At 36.8% G+C, this 22,745-nt stretch overlaps 2 protein-coding genes across 11 annotated transcripts in view; one reads left to right on the top strand and one right to left on the bottom strand.

Annotated features, from left to right (window-relative positions):
* PKD2L2 (polycystin 2 like 2, transient receptor potential cation channel) overlaps positions 1-3,164 on the top strand; it is a 40,836-nt gene extending 37,672 nt beyond the window's left edge. For all 4 annotated transcript variants that reach the window (XM_027604884.2, XM_027604883.2, XM_027604885.2 and 1 more), the window contains one exon: positions 3,066-3,164. The gene's annotated coding sequence lies outside the window, so the exon portion shown is untranslated. The remainder of the gene's footprint in view (positions 1-3,065) is intronic.
* FAM13B (family with sequence similarity 13 member B) overlaps positions 1,261-22,745 on the bottom strand; it is an 89,281-nt gene continuing 67,796 nt past the window's right edge. For 5 of the 7 annotated variants that reach the window (XM_027604875.2, XM_027604882.2, XM_027604878.2 and 2 more), the window contains 14 exons: positions 22,488-22,552; positions 20,255-20,303; positions 19,691-19,841; positions 16,871-16,936; positions 15,254-15,464; positions 14,418-14,547; positions 13,721-13,802; positions 11,757-11,986; positions 9,723-9,806; positions 9,395-9,490; positions 6,782-6,865; positions 6,536-6,699; positions 5,154-5,255; positions 1,261-3,615 (listed from right to left, as the gene is read on the bottom strand). In XM_027604875.2, the coding sequence (XP_027460676.1) occupies positions 3,492-3,615; positions 5,154-5,255; positions 6,536-6,699; positions 6,782-6,865; positions 9,395-9,490; positions 9,723-9,806; positions 11,757-11,986; positions 13,721-13,802; positions 14,418-14,547; positions 15,254-15,464; positions 16,871-16,936; positions 19,691-19,841; positions 20,255-20,303; positions 22,488-22,552 (1,638 nt within the window). In that variant the 3' untranslated portion in view covers positions 1,261-3,491. The remainder of the gene's footprint in view (positions 3,616-5,153; positions 5,256-6,535; positions 6,700-6,781; positions 6,866-9,394; positions 9,491-9,722; positions 9,807-11,756; positions 11,987-13,720; positions 13,803-14,417; positions 14,548-15,253; positions 15,465-16,870; positions 16,937-19,690; positions 19,842-20,254; positions 20,304-22,487; positions 22,553-22,745) is intronic. The other 2 variants (XM_027604879.2, XM_027604881.2) reach the window with 1 other exon arrangement.

The raw sequence follows: 22,745 nt of genomic DNA on the forward strand, positions 1-22,745 counted from the left end.
AACATGTCCCCATTACAGGTACACTTTAAAAACACTACACCACCTATCAGCAAACTATTGTCAGTCAATGATGATCTCAAAAGATTTCCAGAAATTAAGTGCCCCTGAACAGGACCTACTGTACAATCCACATGTATTACAGCACGCATCCAGGGTACACACGCAGTTACACATAAAGGATTTTATGAGATTTATTAAATTCTCGCAATGTGAAGATAAAGTACAAAATAATGCTGCTTATGGTTCATGGGGAAGGTCTCTAATAGGTCACTAAGCAGTAAGGTCAGTTTTCTCAGTGTTACCTAGAGTATAAAAACTGTTGGTGCTTTCATCATATACCATGTTCTAACTTCTTCTGGCCATAGATAAATTAATAAATACTTAGGATTTTGGAAAACCATTATATAAGACCCCAAATAAAATAATCTCACCTCCATTCTTTCCAGTTTGAGGTCACCTAGAAAAAGCTAAAATGTAGAAGAACAAACTTCCCAATCACCTACAGAAATTTCACTAATATTTTCAAACTGGAAATTCATCTAGAAAATTCCTAAAGTAACACATTTAAAGTTTCCTAAAAGTATTTCCTCACCAATCTAAAAGCAAAATATACTTTAAAAAACAAAGAGCAAGGTAGGAGTATCAGGGTTATGAGAAGTCAACTTAATGTATGAGCGGTAGGAATGACAGCACTGCAAAAGCCCTGTCTGGGTGGTTGGAAAGTTGTGTTAAGTAGTAACTCTTTTAATTTCTTTAGTGGGTTACATATGCCCTCCTACAAGAGCCATATGTTCTCTCGGCACAAACACCATCATCTGACCATAGTACTCGACTTCCACATTGATGCTCAATAGATTTTAAATCTACCCGCCTCCCTGAGGCCAACCTCTTCTCTTAGAAAACTGTACCTCAAGTTTGCTTAGTAGGATAATTCACTGCAACAAGAAATGCTGACGGTTCTCCCTGCACCTTCTCCCTGCACTTCCGGATAATTCACTGCAACAAGAAATGCTGACGGTTCTCCCTGCACCTTCTCCCTGCACTTCCACAAGGCCGTCAACAACATGGCCTTTCCTTGTCTTACCAATCCTCAGGGCTATAGCCAGCCAAGTGGTTTAGCAACCTGTTGTCCCCCCACGTGGTCCCGCACTGAGGTAACTCAAACAAAGCCTAAGAACATTAAGGCAAGGGAACACTTAAGGTCTTTTTCTTTTTGAACATCTAGTGAAAACAAAACAAAAAACATTTATATTGACTTGGAACATTCGAGTTCTTTTATTACAAAAGTCTATACAATGAAGTGCCAGACACAGCAATGCAATTATACTGGTGGTCATATATATCTATATATTATTTGTATATAGATATACAGTTTTTACTTGTACCAAAGTAAAACTATCACAAACTGCCTAATTCTACCACCTACTGCTCAACTCTGACACACAATACTGTCACATAGCGTGTTCAGTGCTGCCATGCCACTTGTATCTACTCTACCTGCAGCCAAACATGAACAGTGAGTAACCAACACCATGAAGCAGCTGTTAATTCTAAAATGAAACCAGTCAGGCCACTGACTTATAAAAATATGGTACTCATATAGATTTAGCATTATAAAGAAGGAATATATTATTTAAAACATTTAAATAGTGCATATGGACATTTTTGCATGTGGTATATAAAACATTCATATAAAACAATATACAGTGCACATTAAATTAGATGTTTGGATATACTCCCTCCCATCTGCAGACTGAAAGAAATTAAATGCACACTGCATGCTGCATTCAAATCAAAGTGATACTTCTTTTGGCATTTTCAATTTCATTTTTCTAGGTATACATTATGAATAACCTAGCTGTATCAAAAGGAAACCACACGAAAAGGGCTGGATTTAGTGCTTTATTCCCCAACTACATGTTCACCATCAGTGAACATTCCCTCCCCCCCCAAAAAAGGCATTGCACACACAGGTGAAATGTGAAATCCTAGCAACACTACTTATTATCAAGCTACTTCATGTGCTTACCATGTAATAGTGCCAGAAGTCTGAGGTTCATGCTTCCCTCACATGATTAAAGAATGTTGCAGAAGTCCCGTTTTTATATGGAACTGTTAATATCAGCTAGTTAAGAAAACCATGCATGAATCAATGCATGCAAAACAAGGGCACAAAGTGAGACACTCATCAATCCAAAAAAGCACCAGGAAAAAAATTAACACTTACATTAAGTCTGACCAGAATATGCTGTTATTGACTATATTCTTAGCTCAAATAAAGTCACCAATCTGTGAAAATGATTAGCAGAATGATACCAGAAGAGTACTTGAAGAAAAGCCATGCAAAGCCAAAGAATAAAAGATAAGCTTAGATTATATGACAAGGGGCATACCACTACACAACTGCTTTAAACAGCATGTGACTAGGAAAAGGGCTCCTGTTAGAGGATGTTTTCTTTATGGATTTTGATTTAAAAAAAAAAAAAAAAAAGGATGCAACCCCCAGAAGGTACACGTAAAAGTGCAGTGGTATAGCCCTTGTGAAGAAAAGATTTAATGCAAGCGTAATGATTCTTTTGCCAACTTAGGCCCATCTGACTAAACACACAAATCTGAGCACCATCAGTGTTCCTACATAGACATGGCTATTTTCTCACATTATCTGGAGGTGGGTAGGGGGAAAAAAATACAGGATTTGATCCAGACAAATCACATCATCACCAGCTAATAAACAGTAACTGAGGAAACAAACAGTAACTTATGTCCCGTAGGCAGCATGTGATATGATTCAGTTCTGTGTATGATGTGTGGTGTGTGTTTTCACTATACTAATAAACAAGGTCACTTTTAGGTCTACCCTCTGTTATCTTCATCCAGGAGCTGTGTGACCACTGAATTGCAAAATTTTTCTAACATACTACCTGTGAGAAAGTGTCACTTTGGAAATTAAACAGAAATGTGTTCCACAGTAGGACTTGAAATTTCAGTTGATTTTGGTTTTCTAAGAAAACATAGGACATAGTTGCATATGTGCACATTTATAGGCTTTTCTTTCAAATTTTCAGTCATTCTGTAAGAAAAAGGCAACCGAAGAATTCAATGTGAAGATGTTCCTCTCAATTTTCTTCAGTAATTAAAAAAAAATAATAAAAATAAAGTTGGTGATAACAAAAAGCTTGTATCTCCAAAGTTCTTGAAGTTGAAAGAATAAAGTACTAGTCTTTTGCTAACAGGATGTATCTGTAGTACAAAACAATGAAGAAAACTGAATGTTTGCTAAAGGTGGAGAGGACAGTCTGTGGTTAATATGGAACACCACACTCCCTAGAGAGGGTCTACTTACCCTCCCATCTTTCTCTAGTGGCACCACAACCAAGTACAAAATGATACTCTCGGAGTGCCTGACAAAATGAACTCAAGTACCAGCCAAGTACACACGATGACAGCTTCAGGGAATACAACTGATTTTTATGTTTTCAAGGAGCATATTTTTATATGGATTTTGAAGAATCTTGTTTGCTGATAAGAACTTCAAGAAGCCTGAGTTTGGCTTTGATTTTCTTGTACTCCTTGTACTCCTCAAGCACTGGAACACGATCCTCTTTCTGGGCATTCCTAGGGTAGAAAATAAAATCTGTAATATTCTAGAGATCATCTGAAAAATAAAATCCCAGAAGATGTCCTAATGTGAGACACAATGTTACCAAATATAAATTCAAATAAAAAATTCCTCTGCAAGAAAAAAGATTACTGGACTAGTTCCCCCCATCCCCAAGGAACATTCCTAAAATACTTCTATTTTTGATGAATTTCTCTATTGACAGATTAAATAATGCTATACTTAACAATGATCATTGCAGAAAACTAGGAAGTAACCAAACATTTTAGTAAGATATGCACTGCTAGACTCTGTCAAGTCTGTAAGTGTATATTAAGTGCCAGAGGGTTACAACCAGTCATTTCATACATTTAGAAGGTATTTGAAAAATGCATTCTTACACTTCAATTTTTTTTAAACTTTTTTTTTTTAATTTTATTTATTTATTTGAGAGAGAGAGAATGAGAGATAGAGAGCACGAGAGGGAAGAGGGTCAGAGGGAGAAGCAGACTCCCCGCTGAGCAGGGAGCCCGATGTGGGACTCGATCCCGGGACTCCAGGATCATGACCTGAGCCAAAGGCAGTCGCTTAACCAACTGAGCCACCCAGGCACCCTTTTTTTTTAACCGTTTTGCCAACTATATAGAAGACTCTTAAAGTAAACACATTTTGGAATTTGTAATATAGCTACTGGCTTGTAACGGTGCCAATCAACAGTGGGCTTCTAGAATACAGTATGGCATGTGCTTTTATCTGAGACACAGCTGACCCAGTAGAACTCTTTTAAAAGTAACACTTTTTTTTTTGTTAAAGGAAAATACATTCTAATTCAGATGGTGGCCAGAAATGAGCGTTATCTCAGGCCTCAGAAAAGTTTTTCCATATATGTAACTGGGTAGTCTTACCATGTTAAAAATGGGAATGGCCCAACATGTAGCCTAAGCACCAACAGTCTCAGTCTTAAGAATCCACACTAGCTGAGAATACCAGTCATGTTATAGGACCCTTTCTAAGAGGAAAAACAGGGGCGCCTGGGTGGCTCAGTCAGTTAAGCATCCAACTCTTGATTTCAGCTCAGGTCGTGATCTCAGGGTCGTGAGATAGAGCCCCACATTGGGCTCCATGCTCAGCGGGGAGTCTGCTTGAGATTCTCTCTCCCTCCTTCTGCCCCTCTCCCTTCTCTCTCTCTAAAATAAATACATCTTTAAAAAGAATAAAAAATAAAAATAAAAGGAAAACATCTTATTTCACAAAACACTTCCAAAAAGATGAGAATGTAGAATTCAAAAACACAATGTAACTGCCACTCAACCAAGCCTCCTAGGACAACTCTGAAATATTCTATCAGATGTTGCTTATTCTACCTCTGACTTTTTCTTGCCGTTAACAGATTACAGGCCTTCAAACTAAAAGGTATGTTTTCTACTTTTATTTTCAATGGTAATATCCTTACGTGCACAATTTATTTCTACTCCTATACATTCCTTTAATTTAGCATATGGGCACCTGTAAGTTCAAGGAGAAAGAAGACTTAATTTTGTGATGTTCAACAAACCTTCCATTCTGTTGATAAAATGCTTCTTCAAATTCCCGTAACGTTTTGCGTAGTTTCTTTTTTTCAGCTCTGGCTTTCCAAAGTTGTTCCAGTAATTCAGGCCTAAAATTTAAATGGGAAGAAAACATTACTGAAAGAGCACTGTGGTTCTTAGCAGGGGCTCAAACCCTGGCTGCAAACTAAAGTCAGCTGGGGAGCATTTAGAATCTACCAATGCCTAATCTGCAGCCCAGACCAACTAAATGTACCAACAGCTACAGGTAGGGCTCTACATCAGTATTTGGGGGGGAGGGGATTTTTTTCCCCAGGTGACCTTAAAGTGAAGCCAAGGCTACTGTGGAAAACAATATGGAGGTGGCTCAAAAAATTAAAAACCATATGATCCAGTATTTCCACTACTGGATATCTACCCAAAGAAAACAAAAACATTAATTCGAAAAGATGTATGTACCCCTATGTTTACTGCATCATTATTTACAAAAGCCAAGATATGGAAGCAGCCCAAGTGTCCATCAACAGATGATTGGATAAAGAAGATGTGGTGTCACATACACATACACACACACACACACACACATACACACACACACACACATAATTATGGAATATTACTTGGCCATAAAAAAAAAAAAATGAAATCTTGCCATTTCCAACAACATGGATGAACCTAGAGGGTATAGTGCTAAATGATTTAAGCCAGAGAGGAAAAAAACAAAATCTGTATGATTTCACTTACATGTGGAATTCAGAAAACAAAACAAACAGTCTCATTACAACAGGGAACACACTGGGTAGCTGTGAGGGAGGAGGCTGGGTGGGGGGCTGGGTAAAATAAGTGAAAGGGATAAGGAGGCACAAACTTCCAGTTGTAACGTAAAGAAGTCACAGAGATGAAAAGAACAGCACAGGGAATATAGTCAATAATACTGTAGTAACAGTGTATGTGACTCCATGTATTGTGGTGAGCAATGAGTAATATATAGAATTGTTGAATCAACAATGCTGTATACCTGAAACTAATATAACACTATATGTTAATTATACTTTAATTAAAAAAAAAAAAAGTGAAGCCAGGGCTGAAGACCACCATCATACACCGTTATCAGGGAAAGAAGCTGATAAACATAACTCTCAGCTGGTTCCAGCATTGTTATGAAACAAATGTTGGATTTTAGTTTCTTTAATTTTTAAAACACACTAATGTTTAATAAAGAAAATGTGAATGACAACATTTGTAAATCACACCCTTTAAGAAAGGCTTATCTCTTGAGCACATATTAATTCCCTCCAAGTGCTTGATTATTTAACACTGAATTTCTCAGCATGTAAATTTCATTATAAAAATAGATTTAAAAAAAAAAATCACAAACCAGCATACATACATAGAAGCTGCTCGAGTACTTGACAATCGAAGATCCAGAGCCAGTTTTTCTTGATTTTCTTCAACATCAGATTCAGGGTTTTCCAATGAAGACTGTGCCTGTACAGCAGTTTTCAAGATATCAGTTAGCTCAGAGGACAGGGTAACACCATCTTCTTCTTCTTCCTAAAAAGATATCGAACAGATAATCAAATAGGCCATGACTCTCAACTTTTTCTTTCAGAGAATGATATCTCTTAAGGATTACCTTGATTTCTTCAAAAAAATGGGCAGTTTCTCCCTCTATGATTGGTTGTAACATCTGACCCCTTCGCTTGGAAGATGGAGATCCCTGTAACAATCAACATGGTTTCCACTTTAAATATTTAAAGCATTCAAAGAAAGCTTCATTCACTATGGAACAGATACTAAACTTCATTTTCAAAATCTTAACCATACCATTTAAAATTTTTTAGGAATTCCTTAGTAAATTCATTTTTGCTTATGTTTTTCTTGTTATGTATGCACACGAATGCTAAATGATCATTTATGTCTGGATAGTCTAAAAGAGCTCATTCAATGAATAAAAAATAAAGTATTACATGTAATTTTATTCAGAACATTTTTAACAAGAGCTGTCAACTTTTTTAGTCTCAGGACACCTTTAAACTCCTTTTTAAAAAGTAACAGCTTCACTGAGATATAATCCACATACCATAAAGTTCACTCCTTTAAAGTGTACAATTTAGTGGTTTTCAGTATATTCACAAAGTTGTGCAACCATCACCTCTAATTCCAAAATAGCTCATCACCCCAAAAGAAACTGTACTTATTAGCTATTAACTCATTTGCCCTCTTCCCCTACCCCTTGGCCAACTAATCTACTCTACCTTAATGGGCTGGCCTATTCTAGGTATTTCATAAATGGAATCATACAATATGTGGCCTTTTGTATTCTGCTTCTCTCGCTTAGCATGTTTTTAAGGTTTACCCATGTTGTAGCATATATCGGTACTTTCATTCCCTTTTTAAGGCTAATATTCCATTATATGAATATACCACATTTTGTTTATCCATCAGTTGCTGCACATTTGGGTTTTCTTTACTTTTTAGCCATTATGAATGATGCTGCTATGAATATTTGTGCATAAGTTTTCATGTAAACATGTTTTCAGTTCTCTCAGGCATATACCTAGGAGGAGAAGTGCTAGGTCAGATGAGAACCCTGTTTAATCCTTTGAGGAGGTGTCAAACTATTTATCAAAGTGGCTGCACCATTTTACATTCATCAGCAGTGTGTAATGTAAGCATTCCAACTTCTCCACATCCTGTCAACACTGTTATCTTTTCTCATTAAAGCTATCCTACTGGATATAAAGTGGTATCTGAATGTGGTTTTTACCTGCATTTCCTAATAACTCATGATGTTGATCATCTTTTCATATATTTAATGGCCATTTATGTATCTTCTCTGGAGAAATGTGTATCAAATCCTTTGCCCAATTTTTTTAAATATATATACACATATATATATATATATATTTTTAAAGATTTCATTTACTGGGGTGCCTGGGTGGCTCAGTTGGTTAAGCAACTGCCTTCGGCTCAGGTCATGATCCTGGAGTTCCAGGATCAAGTCCTACAATCGGGCTCCCTGCTTAAGCAGGGAGTCTGCTTCTCCTTCTGACCCTCCCCCCTCTTGTGCTCTTTCTCTTTCTCTCATTCTCTCTCTCAAATATTTTTTTTTTTAAGATTTCATTTATTTATTTGACAGAGAGAGACACAGCGAGAGAGGGAACACAAGCAGGGGAAGTGGGAGAGGGAGAAGCAGACTCCCCGCTGAGCAGGGAGCCCGATGTGGGGCTCGATCTCAGGACCCCAGGATCATGACCTGAGCCGAAGGCAGACGCCCAACTACTGAGCCACCCAGGTGCCCCTGCCCAATTTTTTTTTTTAAAGATTTATTTATTTTAGAGAGAGAGCACAAGCGAGCAAGTGGGGGGTGGGGGAGGCAGAGGAAAAGAGAATCCTGAAGCTAAGTGCAGAGCCTGAAGTGGGGCTTGATTCCAGGACCCTGAGATCATGACTTGAGCTGAAATCGAGTCAGCTGCTTAACCAACTGAGCCACCCAATCATCCCAGTGGCTGTCAATTTAAAAATGACCTTGCATGCCTAAGCGAACCATAGTTCCAGTGAATTAATACCTACAAAATGACTCAGAATGGGCTACATGCTGTTTTCGATTTGAATCTGAGAGAAATCTAGAGTCCTACCATCTACCGGTTAATTTGGAGACAGCACTTAATTCGCACCTAAGAATTAGTTTTCATTTTTCTCTAAAAATGTACACAAATGTAAATAAGCATTATTTTGATACTTCTTCATTAAAAAAGATGAACTTAAAAAAAATCAGTTTATTCCATTGTGCAATTAAATTATCATGACAGCCATCACAAAACTGTTATGTTTTCAAACACAAGAATTTAAATCGAAAGAAACTATGCCAGGGTCTGAAATATGTTTTTTTTGTTTTTGTTTTTAAATTCCAAAAGGTAGATGAGCCTGGGCATATCACTCCTTAGCCCCAGTGTCATCATCTGTGAAATGAGGCTACCATCTGCTACCTGTTGTGACTTGTCAAGATTTAATGACATCTTCTTCATTTAATGACATACATAAAATGCTTTTACAAGTGCCTGGGAGATGGTAGGCAGGCACTGATTATTAACTGCCTATTCTTTTAAAAGCAGTAACCTCACCTTACAAATACAATTCTTGCTACCTTAGCTGTGTATTTCTCCAATATACCACAACAATACTATTTTTTAAAGGGTAGGTCTTGGTAAAATGAACTAGAGAAATCTTTCTGTGTTTTACTCACAAGGACAGGAGTGATGCTAGCTCTTGTCAGCATCTGTTTTACAAGTCTGTATCTCTCATAAAGAGGTTTCACAATGTGCCTCTCTTCTCTGGTCACCTAAAGTAAGACAAATGGAAATTACCTAGTCATCAGAAATTTTAAATGTCCAAAACATTAAGCAATATGACTTTCTCCCAATTTTTAAGAAGTTATTTTAAATAAGTAGACAATCTCCTAAATGCAGGAAACAATGCTCTATAAACCAGCTCTGAAGATGTGGGCCACAAAAGAAATTTGTGCTCTTTTTTAAGGTAGAAAATTAAATCTCTTTAGCAAGAGAGACATTTACCGGCCTTCCATGTTGACTTTCATAGTAAAGAAGACTTTTTTGGAGAGAAGTTTTCTCTTCTATCAAATGATCTTTTGTCATTTTCTAGAATTTAAAAAAAACAAAACAAAACAAAACACTCTCATTGGCACCATCATTATCTTCCTCAATCCCACAATGTAGATAATTAGGACAAAAGGGCAGCCCATCACCACTCCAGCCTAGGCTAACAAGAATACAGCCTTTTCTTACAAATTTGCAGACAACAGTTTTCAGTCTCCTATAAAATCTGGTCTCCCAGTAAACAGATATCCATTCTCTTTGGTGGCTTACTTATATTTTATCTGAACAAATTATGAATACCAGCTTAGTAACCTTGGATAAGTTAAATTCTTTTTGTCCTATAAACCAGTATTTCTACTAAACAACTAAGAAAATCTGGCAGTATTATAGTGGAAAGATCCTGAAAAAGTACAACACTGCCAATGTGTGACCTAGACTTCTAATCTATGAGCTCAGTTTCCCTTCCTATGACACTTTCTTTACACTGCAATACTCACCTCCTACCTTTTAGTACTCTAAATTACAGAGAAGAAAGGACATCCGAAATTACTTCCCACTTTGTTCCACTGGACCACCTTTTAACATCCCAATGAACCAATGTTCCACAGAATACCCTTTTGAATCTAGACCAAATAAACTCTCTACTTATTCCCAAGATTAGATAATACTGCCTTGTTTCTCACCATAGTGGAATAGAGGTTAAAAAAAAAAAAATCACTGGATGATATCTTCCTGTAACAAATATAACTTTAGATTATGTACATCCAGTAAAGGATAGATAGGGGTAAATTGTAAAACACTGTGATTTCAACCTCAAGCCTGTACCTTAAACCTAGGACAATGAATCTGAATAAAGCTAATCCAAATCAAAATCATTTCTAGAAAAAGGTATGGAGAGAGAGAGGGGAAAGGAGGTTGGTTGATCCAACACAAAACTGAAAAACAAGAAAAGCTGAGGGAAGGGAGTGATTAAAATTTCGAATCCAGCCCTGTTCAAGGGAGACAAACACTCCCAATATTTAAATCATTCCTGTTGTCAAGACAGGAATGAGCATCAGGGTTCATCAATGCCTACACAAAAGTTCACATGAGACCATCTCTGTATCCTCCCAGCAAACCTCATCTGATAAATATTTTGGGTTGCCAAGTGCTTTGACCAGGACTGCACTAGGCACGGGCTTTGAGTAATGGTTCTTCAAAAACATTCATTTATTCAATCCTCACAACAACCACATTGTCTCAGTATTTTAATGGACATAATCATATCCATATAAGTCAGAGGACGGTTGAAGGGACTCAGGGGCAGAATGCAAATAATATGAGTCAGGGCCTGGCAAAAGCTAAGAGCTCAATACATGTAACTATTAAGATACAAGGCCCAGTCAAGTTCAGTTATGTTTAGGCTCTTTACACATTCATCTTGCCAACTGTCTCCAATATAAATGAACAGATCAGGATTCTAGTTTTTCTTTTTTTTTTTTAAGATTTTTTTTTTTTTTTAAAGATTTTGTTTATTTATTTGACAGAGAGAGACACAGCGAGAGAGGGAACACAAGCAGGGGGAGAGGGAGAGGGAGAAGCAGGCTTCCCGCGGAGCAGGGAGCCCGATGCGGGGCTCGATCCCAGGACCCTGGGACCGTGACCTGAGCCGAAGGCAGACGCCTAACAACTGAGCCACCCAGGCGCCCCTAAGATTTTATTTCTAAGTAATCTCCACAGCCAACGTGGGCTCAGAACTCACAACCCTGAGATCAAGAGTCGCAAGCTCTCCAGCTGAGCTAGCCAGGTGCTCCTTAGTTTTACTATTATGACTCACTCCCAGAAAGACTGGCCATTTCTGGGGTGCAGATAAAAACATGTTGTTTACCTACAAACTTGGGAGAGCAGACTCAGGCCAGTAAGACTACCCACACATCTCTATGCCACTGGGATAATTACTGTGTTTCAGGGACTCTAAAGGCTAGTCTGGCAAAAAGCATAGCTCAAAGTTACTTTGATATCTTCTGGAAGACATCGTTCAACACGTTTTTCTTTCAGTCTTTTCAGAATAAGTTCAAGGGTTGCTTCCTTAGATGGCTTCTTCTCCTTCTGAATGACCCTGGATTCATCTTCATTCTCTTCATCTTCATGGTCTAGAGAAGAGCCAAAGCTTTTTGGAAGAGTGTTACTACGAGGGCGTGTCTGAGGTACAAATTCTCCATCAGAGCTTTTGTGTTTTGCATCTACATTTCAGAACCAAGAGGACAGACAGATCAGTAATAATGATTTTGCTAAAGATGCAAAAGAGTAATAAGCAAGATATATAACAGAAAAGTAAACATTAACAGCACCCAGGCTCAGATATTTCAAAGTTATATGAAATACTGAAATTCTGTATAAGGCAAGCTGTACCATTCATTCTTTCAATGATAATTCATAGAAAGCCTTACCATAAAGATTCTCTGGTAAGCACTGGTGATACAGTAGGAAGCAAAGAGACATGGTCCCCGTTCTCATGGAGCATATATTCAAGGAAGTAAAAACAAAAACCAAGTAACCAGATTCATAAAATAATTTCAAAAAATGCTAATGCTATAAAGAAGAGAACACAGGATGGTGTCACAGTGCTAAAAAGAATGTACTTTAGGGAAGAGCAACAATATTTAATGGACTGAAAAAGGACTTTTTGAGAAGGGGACATCCTAGGTAAACATGGAAGAAACAGCAGCTAACAGAGCTTAGAAGATTTAGGGGACGAGCACTGCTCCCCAGTTGAAGCAATAGCCACTGTACAGGCCCTGAAGCATGGCATGTTTAAGGAACAGAGAATGAGAGTGGAATGTGATAAAATGGGCTAAGGGCACAGTAGGCAAGGAAATGAGGCAGCTAAGGATCTATATAATCTCAGATCTACACGATCACTACTTCTCTCCATTGTAAGGCATTTATTCTAAGTTAAAAGGGAAGCTCACTGAGGGCTTTAAAGATAGTTAAGAGTTTTTTAAAAGATAATTCTGGCTGCTATGCAGAGAAAGAACTTTGAGACAATAACAGTGCAAGAAAATTGGAAAATCAGTTAAGAGACTAATGCTTGTTAATTTAATACACCCATCAGTAACACATTCAACGTAATGATTTTCACAGATGGTTGGAAACTGGCATTAAACAAGGAAATGCTTAATAGAATTGTAGGGGAAAATTCTGAAGAGTAAGGAAACTTATTTTAACCACAGGGATGTAAACTCCATGAAAACAGGGACAGTCTTATCTACCGATATAGGCTCAGATGTCTACAAGTACTCAGTACTTAATGATAGTAAAAATTTTGTTGAATAAATTCAAATGAATATACCAAAATGTGATTCTCCAGATTATAAGCCCATAGTTGGTACAGATAATTTTTTAAGTATTAACAATTACTAAAAAGCATGCTGGTTAAACACCCATAAAGTAATATAACTTAGTAGCTGCTATACACTGGGCCAATACCCAGTAACACGGACCTAGTTTTTATTTAAAGAAGACTTATAATTTTTAGTCTCTGTAGTATAAGCAGTTTATTATGATAGTCTTAGATTAAATAACCATCAAAAATTCTTAATGAAATACCTACCAAAAACCAAAACTGCTTAATATTTGAACTGTTTTTCAGATAAACTTTTTAATATCACCTATGAATATATAATCTAGGGCACTTTTGAAAAGAATATTACTAATAGAAACACCAGAGAGACACATGGAAGAATATAGTGCTACAACTTTGACCATAACTAATAAAAGAAAAGGAAATCTTTATTTTTGCCAAACAGCGTCTCAGATTTAAAATTATCAAAAATTATAACCATAATTCTCATAGAATATAATTCTCACTATTAATTGTCATAGAATTATTAATTCATACAATTCTCATGAGAATACTATGAGAATTAAAAGTACTGTTTAAAGCAAACATATTATAAAAATGATATATTTTCTACCTTTAATTTGCTTCCGCAGTTTGGTAAGCTCTGTCATCCATTTTAATACCTTTGGATTGGCTGCAATATCACTGTAGGAGGGCTGAAAAATTAAGGAACACTGACACCTCTGTGGTAAGCGATAATTGTTAACTGATGCTCAAATAATATTTTACAGTTCCCACAGCAGAAATTTCACTCAATCCTTCTTTCATCTTATCTTATTTGAAGTAGATAGAAGGGGATGTCAAGTAAAGCTCTCTCAGAGCAAAATCTAGCAAATGATGAAAGCCAGCTTTGAATACAGGTCTTCTGACTGAAAGTATAGGATTCTTTCCACTTCACATGTTCTAATCATTAAATATCTTTCACCCTCCCTACCACCTCCTCCCTCCTGTCCCCACTCGCTATTTGTGGTTTTTGAGGAAGCAGAAATAGCACTAATGTGATTTGTCAATGTAAAGTATTTCCTTTAAAAATTATAGAAGCTTTTTTGCCAATTGAAATATAAAGATGCACTGGTAAGAATACTGGCCTGGAAATGAGGCAGCTATGGATCTATATAATCTCAGATCTACATGATCACGATTTCTCTGTACACCTCAACTTCATTATCTAAGAAAAGAGATGGACAGATGCTCTCCAAAGAACCTCCTCCCAATTCCAATAGATCTGTCAAACCCTCGACAATGCTCCCTCGACAATGCTACAAACTTACCTTGCTATTTCTTTCCCTTTCAAACTGTTCCTCAAATTGTCTGATTTTTTTCTGAAGTTTCTTGACCAACTGATATGGTGTTCTGTCTTCTCTTTTCTCATCTTTTGAACTGAAGGATGATCTTCGAATCCTGAATTAAAACAAGAGTGTTAGTTAAAATTTCAAGTTATTACAGATGGTAGCTAGACCTATCATGGGGTTCATTCCAATGTACAAAACTATCAAATTACTATGATGTACACCTGAAACCAAAAGAGTTTTTATAAATTTTATTTTTAAGTTATCTCTATACCCATAGTGGGGCTTGAACACTAAAGGTCAGGTAGTGTCAAACAAACAAACAACACCCAAAACCCTTACACTCAAGTTTAGAGACCACACCAGTAGCTAACACAAGTACTGTTGAAAACAATGTATAACCACTCAAAAGTTGTTTGGACAAAGGCAGAAAAGAAACAAAGATGCCTAGCAGCTCAGAGTTCATTTTGTGTTCAAACGGCAAAGGAAAGGTTTTGACATTCAGAATCAATTTAAAGTCCTGACAATAAGAACATTAGGGATTGGTGAGTTCCACTTGCTGCTTCCCTTCCAGAGTTCCGTATTTCAGTCATAGGTGAAAAAATGAGTATGTACACTATGAGGAAATGTCTATTAGATAGCAAACCTCTACACCTCAATGAACTCAGAAGTTACAAGCCCCCTCCAAAAAATTACAAAAAACGTTTTTCATGATACAGGGGGAAACCTTTGAACTGTAAGTCTGGAGAATTAAATCTTTCAAAGGATCTGGTGACATAATAACAATCGCCTCTCATAAGGATATAAAAATAATGTACCTAGTAAAAGAAAGTGCCTTAGATGAGGAATCCAGTGTTTCTGGATCATGTAGGAAACGCTGGCTTTGCCCAAAATCTAAACTACGATGTGATAATACCGGAGGACAGTCCTCTTCCAGGGGGTGATGATTCATTCTTCCAGCTTGTGGAGAGAGCTGAGCTTCTCCAGACTCAGAGTCTTCCTGCCAAGACTTAAAAGCAGGAAACGGCTCTGTAAAACAAACACAAAGAATAGTACCATGGGTCTCTTGGTTCCACATGGAAAAAAAAGTCACACAATTATCAGCTGTATTTTCTTTAAATCATATCATTATGTATGATTATGGGTTCATATAATATTTGTTATATACTTTAAAAAAAAACAAGGGATATATAGGATCTTCATAAAGCCTACTACAGTTTCTAATTTTCTATGCTTTTTTTTTTTTAGCTCAGTTTTATTTTCCCATAAAGAGTTATACCTTAAATTTCTGAACCCAGTCACAAAGCAAGGAAGGACACTGTCAAGCTCTTTAAAGTTATATTAGATATTATGTTTCAAGTGTTGTTTTATAAACAGTAAACAGACACAGTCCTCAATAGCTGCCAGGTGAATAAGCTATCACTCACTGTCAAGTGACTATCTTAAAAGTGGAAGGAAGCTATTCCCCATGCTATTCACAACACTCACCAACTGGAGCTCTCTGACTCCAAAAGAATTCTTAACATTTCCAAATGAGCAGCTAATTCACCTGACAGCACCTGGCCTCTAACATTAAGTTGTGGTTGTTATTTTCTATTACAAGATTTCTATGTTCAATACATATCTTAGTAATTAAACACTCAACAGTATTATCAAGACAAAATTTAACAGCACTAGACCTTAAGCACATTTATCTTACTGGAGTTATCCTGTATGTTCTCAAATGAACCCACGTCGATATATTTGATGTCTGTGCCCATGTAAGGTTTGATTACATACAGAACACATACAGATAAACATACAATCCACAAATATACTCCAAATACAAAAATACAAGTATCACTGGAATCCAGAAGAGGGGAAAAACTTATACACTAACTTAAATATATAAAACTACAATTTAAAACTTTGATGTATGACTATTAACAATAGCAAAAGTGAGTTTTTAAGTATTTTTGGATGCAAAGATGGCTTGACAGTGTCAAAAATTAGACTGATGTTTTCTTTTTCTTCACACATTAGCTAAGGATTACTACTTTAGTAATTTAGTTTAACTTTACATATTAGCAATTTAAAGCATTACATAATTTTTCCAGGGTAATCAGAACATAATTCAGTTAGTTTTTAAAGCCCAGATCAATCTGATAACTAAAAATTGAGTACAAAGCGTGCAATCCCACAATAAACCCAGCAATAAAGTGATTTTCAAAGCAACCCTTGTACCTGCTTCCCAGCAAATAACTGGTAATAAACATTTTGTGAGAAATCACCTGTTTTAAGAGGGAAGTAACAAAAAACAATTATTTCTGGGTATCATTTTTAACCCAGAACAGTTTTCCTAATATATGGGGACAGCAGGAGAAGGGCTTATAAAAAGGCAAACAAAGTGAACCATCAAAAGGCAAAAAAACTAAACTATGGTGAACCATACTTACCCTCCCCATCTCTCTGCAGATGCATTGTTTTGAAATCAATGAGGGGAAAAGTGATAGGGCATGACGCTAATAAAATGGAAAAAATGGCAAAAAATACTAAAGTGAACACACAGCACAGTCAGAACAAACCATACACATAACTAACACAAAGCCAAAGATACCAAAAACATTTCCCTAAAACCAGTTAGGCATTCTGCTCAAAAACTTTATTCAAAGAAATTACTGCTAACCAATCTTTAAAAACAAACACAACATACATTTCCATTTCAGCAAGCAAGGCAAAAAAATCAAAGTAGTGCTGTTTTATTAAAACTCAAACATAAAACTGAAGAAATGGAAACTCTTAACCAAGTACTGTTTGAAGCTTTTCAATTTAATTGATTTGACAGAAAAATATCTCCCTTAGTTTGCTCTTTGGAAAGACCCTACTTGTATTTCATTCAAGAGTTTTAGCAGGAGAAAGTCTGAAGGAAAGATACTGCCCACTTGTATTAAAAGCCAAAACCTTTTGACCGGCTGCTACAAATTCATCCTGGTGGTGGCCATGTGCTACCTGCTTGCCAACTGCATTCTGCTGACTATCCTTTGAGCAATACAAAACACAAAACCCACATACTATGCAAGAGGGATGTGGGCTTCTATTTGGAGTGACCCCACTTCTCTTTTAAGAGGCACATCAAACAAGGTAGGTCTCTGATTCCAAGGTATCTAGGGTCTAAAGTAATTTGGCCTCTTAAGGAAGACTTTCATTAGAACATCCTAATTCCTAGATAAAGAAAATCAATCTTTGTATTGGTGGCAAAGTTGGAAGGAACAACATAGTCTGCTAACAGCCACTCTTCCAAGCACATGCAGGGTTCATGGCTGAGAAGTTCACTCAAATGTCTACTACCACTGGCTCTCTGAAAGTCACTAACCCCTATTCCTGTAAAAGCCAGCAGGTAGGTGGTCTATGTGGATTTGTCACAGCTGCTGAGCCAGGTTTATAACAGGTGAGCTGAGGCACTGAAAATCAGAGGTCTACAATTACTTTCTTTCTGTACCACAGCCATAAGGGGAGGATTCTGACAGGGAAACAGTGAGCTCGGCATTAAATTCGCTTTAGGGAGGCATCCAGAAAGCGAAGCTGAACACAGAAAGTTCTATCTCCTCAGACAATGGAAAACAAGTGCTCTTCTATGCTTAAAACTTAAGATCAGAGTGCCCAGGCCAAAGATTATGAAGAGCTATTTATCTGCGTCCTCCAAAACAGAGACGCATCCGCCCTCTGTCAGAATCCCAGCCTCTCCTACTTCAGCTGGCTCCATGGTTGCTCTGTTGACGACCACTTCTTTTCAGTGACTATGTCAAGATAAATAAATGAAAGGGACAGTTGATCTTTACTGCCACCAGGATGCTAACATATCCCCTAATTCTGGGGAGCAGCTTCATAAATTCCAAACATCCCAAATAACCCAGAACAAAGCAAAAGAAAGACAACTTCCTGATTTAGTCTAAGTTAAGACACATAATATGCCACTAGGCATGCCAAACATCTAGAACAAAAAAAAAAAAAAAAGGAAGGGGGGTGGAGAGACAGCAATAAAGATTGGCACAGACAATGACTTGGTTGGGGCTTAAAAAAAAAATTGGCTAACCTTAAAAAATAAATAAAAACTCCAACTGTGATCAAATGAGTAGACCTGAGGTAGCAAAAGGAGCCGTGGTATTAGCACTGCAGTTCTTGGTATTACCACTGTATGTTGTCAGCTAACTAGCCAAAGGTGAGATAACCAAGGGAACTTCATCCAAATGAATAAATAAGTAACTTGGAAAAATCCTGAGTTGTCTCAATGTCTCTTTACCTAGGAAGGTGTGTGATACAGGACCCCTAAATTCAAATTTGTTGCTGGCTTCCACTCCCCCACCCCCAACATTTGGAAGTTTATAAATATACAATAAACTTGAAAAAATTTTACAGTAAACATCGCTACACCAATCATCTAGATTCAACCATTAATATTTTACTATTCTTGCTTTTTAATATTTATCCATTCCATTAACCATCTTATTTTTTTCATGGATTTCAAAGTAAACTGCAGGTAATCATATACTTCCCTATAAACACTTCAGCATGCAAGTCATTCACTGGAGTTCAGTATTTATTTAGGTTTTGCATCTTTTGATTAAAAAAAAACTTATACAATGAAATACAAGTCTTAAGTACACATTCGCTGAGTTCTGACATACACACACACACACACACACACACACAGAGGTGGCTTGCTTTTTAAATTTCAACTTTTCTCCTTTGTAAAAACTGTTAGGACTCTGTTCCCATGCTTATATAATCTAATACACAGATGTGGGGATATGGTACAGTATTTGCTTAGAAATGCCTTCAAAGATCATTTTGGGGGGAAAAAAAAAAGGCTTCCTGATGATCATTAAGGAAACATAGTTACATATAAGCCCTCTGTTTAAAGTGGTGAGATCTCCAAGCCCTAATGTGAGATTTTCAAAGACTGCGAAATTGTTAAGCACCTAGCTTAACAATTAACAAAAGTCTATCCTGGGGGATTTTATTTTTTTAATCAGTTCTAACTTCATCTTCAAAGCTAATGGATCAAATAAGAACTTCAAGTTCACATGCGATAGTTGCCCTACAATCTCATCAGTGCATCTGAGTAACAACACTCACTCACTCCTCTTACATGAAAGAGAGAAGAGAAACTCAAAATGAGTAAGATTGTCCAGAAAAGAGCAGTAGTCTCATTATTGCTTTAGGTAATTTCAGTTACAAATAACAGTATCAGGAAAATAACGTGTGGCTAAAATTACCTTCCCATTTATCACCATCAGAAACGTTCCTCAGATCTAAATGTGGAATTTGGGTTCCACATGCTGCTTCCCCTTGAACACCAACACTTTGACCTCCTGGCACTTCTGATTCAGTGTTGGCATTCAAATCACATATCTTGCTACTAGAATCCTGTATTTTAAAATAAAGAATACATTTCACAACCACAAAGCTTTTCTCACTCAGCTTAAAGACAAGCAGCGTATATCCCTGTCTGGTCTCCATTAGTGTCCTATCGGGCCTCTATACTCAGCTGTCCCACTCCCACCACCCAAACTATTTTCAAACACACATCTGCATTTTTATAGTATGGACTATTAGAAGACAAAGTTTGGATCCCAAATTCAGGAAAATGTTTCTATAACCAAGTTACTTGTAACCAAAAGTGACAAATTAAGTCGCTGCTTAACTGTAAAATATCTGGTAAGAGAATCTGTATTTACATCTCCTTTAAACCTATTCAACCCAAGCGTTAAAGGCCAGGTACAATAATTGGTAGGTTAAACCTAGTCAAATTTGTAAGAACCGTAAGAAAAAAGTCTTACCAGAATCAAGTGTGACAATGTAGCACTATCAAATGGCACATACTCTTTCCTAAAAATACAAGTACAGTTATTAGTCTTTTAGGAATAAGTAGGTTACTATCATTGTACAATTCTTACCTAGATTTCTCTCTTCCCCAAATAGTTAGCATTTATAATATGAGAGAAGAAAATGACAACTGGACATATGCCCATTCTTTGGAGCCCTATATCTGAAAATCACACACTACTGAAAAGATCCACAGAATTACTTCAGATTTAGAAAAATTAAGTAACATTCTCCACCCTCCCACACAACCACCCCCCAAAAGAAAAACATTTTAAAAGTAAAATTAAAATCCACAATAAAAAGAAACCAAAAGGGTTGAATGTATAATGGAAAAGATTTTGTAAAGTAAATATTAGTTTTAACCAAATAGCTTTATTATCCCCCACTCTGGGACTTTTTTTTTCTTTTAAAGAAGATTTTTTTAAAGGTACAGTGATGGTCCTATATATATGTATTTTTTTATGGTCCTGTATTTTAAATCTGATTGTGTTCTATCACAATCAGAACAAGATTACTACTTCTAAACCTCTCCTTGCTCAAAACATAATGGTAACATGTAAAAAAAGAAATTTTTAAAAATTTCAAGTCACCTCTTATACCCCCCATAAAAATGAACCCCTATTTAGAACAGATATTAGAGCAAGCTGTCACAAATGATCTCTCCCTATTTGACCAGTCAACAGAGCATCTGGTATTACAGTAGGTTAGCAATATACCTACTGTGGGAAATTTCTTCTCCCCAAAGATATGGTGGCAATTTACAACGGTACATACAGATGCTGCTTGTATCCTGCCTTAACAGTGTGTACCCAGACGACAGGTCTTGATCTAACTATGGCAAGTCATCTCCTCATATGCATAATTACCTTATTCTTGCTGAGCATAAGAAATTAACTAAATTCCCTGGCAAGCTCAAAGGCCTTCCCTTGCTTAGAGTGGGAGCAAATGGTGGAATGAGCTACATTCTACCTTGAGACTACAAAAGACCCAATCATCTAAATTTGAGAAACATGAGTGTTAAGCATGCAAAATGTAATCCATCTAACCAAGAAACTCTTTGGATCTAAAAACAAATTTGCTAACCTATACACAAGTTGAAGAGGAAAGAGCTTTTCCAAAAAGATTGAGTCCTCACTAAATGGATCCTTATTGTTCTACCAAATCCAGATGTCATCATTCTGGGGATGCCTGTTTATCTTATATCTTCAGCCCATAGCTCCAATACTCCCTGGGCTGGAAGAGGATCATTCCTGCCTCCTGAAAGGAAGCACAAGGAACTGCTGTAAGCAGGAAATCTGTGGACCTTCAGAGTATGGAGACACTCCAGAGACATGGCTCCAAAGAATTTACTTACCCTTACAGAACAGGTTTCCTACTCACAATTAAGAGACAATGGCATTAACACAAGTTTACCCTTGCCAACAAGCTATCACCAAATCAGTAATGTTTGAGAATCCTCAGTATTTACAATCTAGTCTGTGTTCATTACAAATCTGTTTTCTGAATATCAAATCATCTTTCCTAGGAAAGTTATAATATACACTGCTTGGCAATGTCTCAAAGAATCAGAAAAAGGGTAACAGGACCCAAAACCTATTCAGTGACTTAAAACATTCTAGAAAGCTTCTGCTCAAAGGGACTGTATCTATCGAGTATCTATGGTGACTATATATGGCTGAAATACTCATTGCCTCAGTATCTCCCTCCCATTTTTGCTGGCCAAGGAGGTAAACAAGCACAACCTATGTTAAGACTATACTGGGATACACCAAGGAGAAGCTGGAAAGGAACAATAATATCCTGTACAAATGTGGTAAAGCAAATATGCTATAATCTTTCAGTTGGTTATCCACAGTTCTAAGACTATGAATTAACTCAATGAAAGGTGTATTCAGAATATCAATAAATTCCCAATTGTTCTACAAATCAACTGAAAGTTTAGAGTGTCTCCAAGAAGGCTCTGTTCTTTCTTCAGAATGTTTTCCAAGTTATAACTAATGTGTCTGAACCTGTAGCCCCTATGAATATTTATAAGTATGTTTTATGCTTACCATTAAAACAAGAAGTTGGTTTTTTAGATTATCAAAAATGTATAATAGATAAATTCATCTAAAAATTCTCACCCCCAAATCTGTAAAGGGCTCCAATTCTCAAAACGATTAATGAGTAATGAGAGAAAATGCTTACCCCTCAAGACAGCCATCTTCACCATCACCGTGGTCACTGCACGGCTCTAACAGTATACCTACAGACTGACAAAAAAGAACACCACTGCTGTATTAACGGAACTCCCAACATTCATGTATCAGAGGAAGTTTCCAACCTAAACTACGATATTAGATTACAAGTTAGTCAAATGCCCCCTTTTAATTCTTCATAACAGTCTATAGGTGTTGGAATCTCTTTTTAAAGACAGTAATTTATCTTCCTCAAAACCTGAGGCAT

The sequence above is a fragment of the Zalophus californianus genome, chromosome 5 (assembly GCF_009762305.2).
Source record: "Zalophus californianus isolate mZalCal1 chromosome 5, mZalCal1.pri.v2, whole genome shotgun sequence".
In the NCBI taxonomy this organism is placed as follows: domain Eukaryota; kingdom Metazoa; phylum Chordata; class Mammalia; order Carnivora; family Otariidae; genus Zalophus; species Zalophus californianus.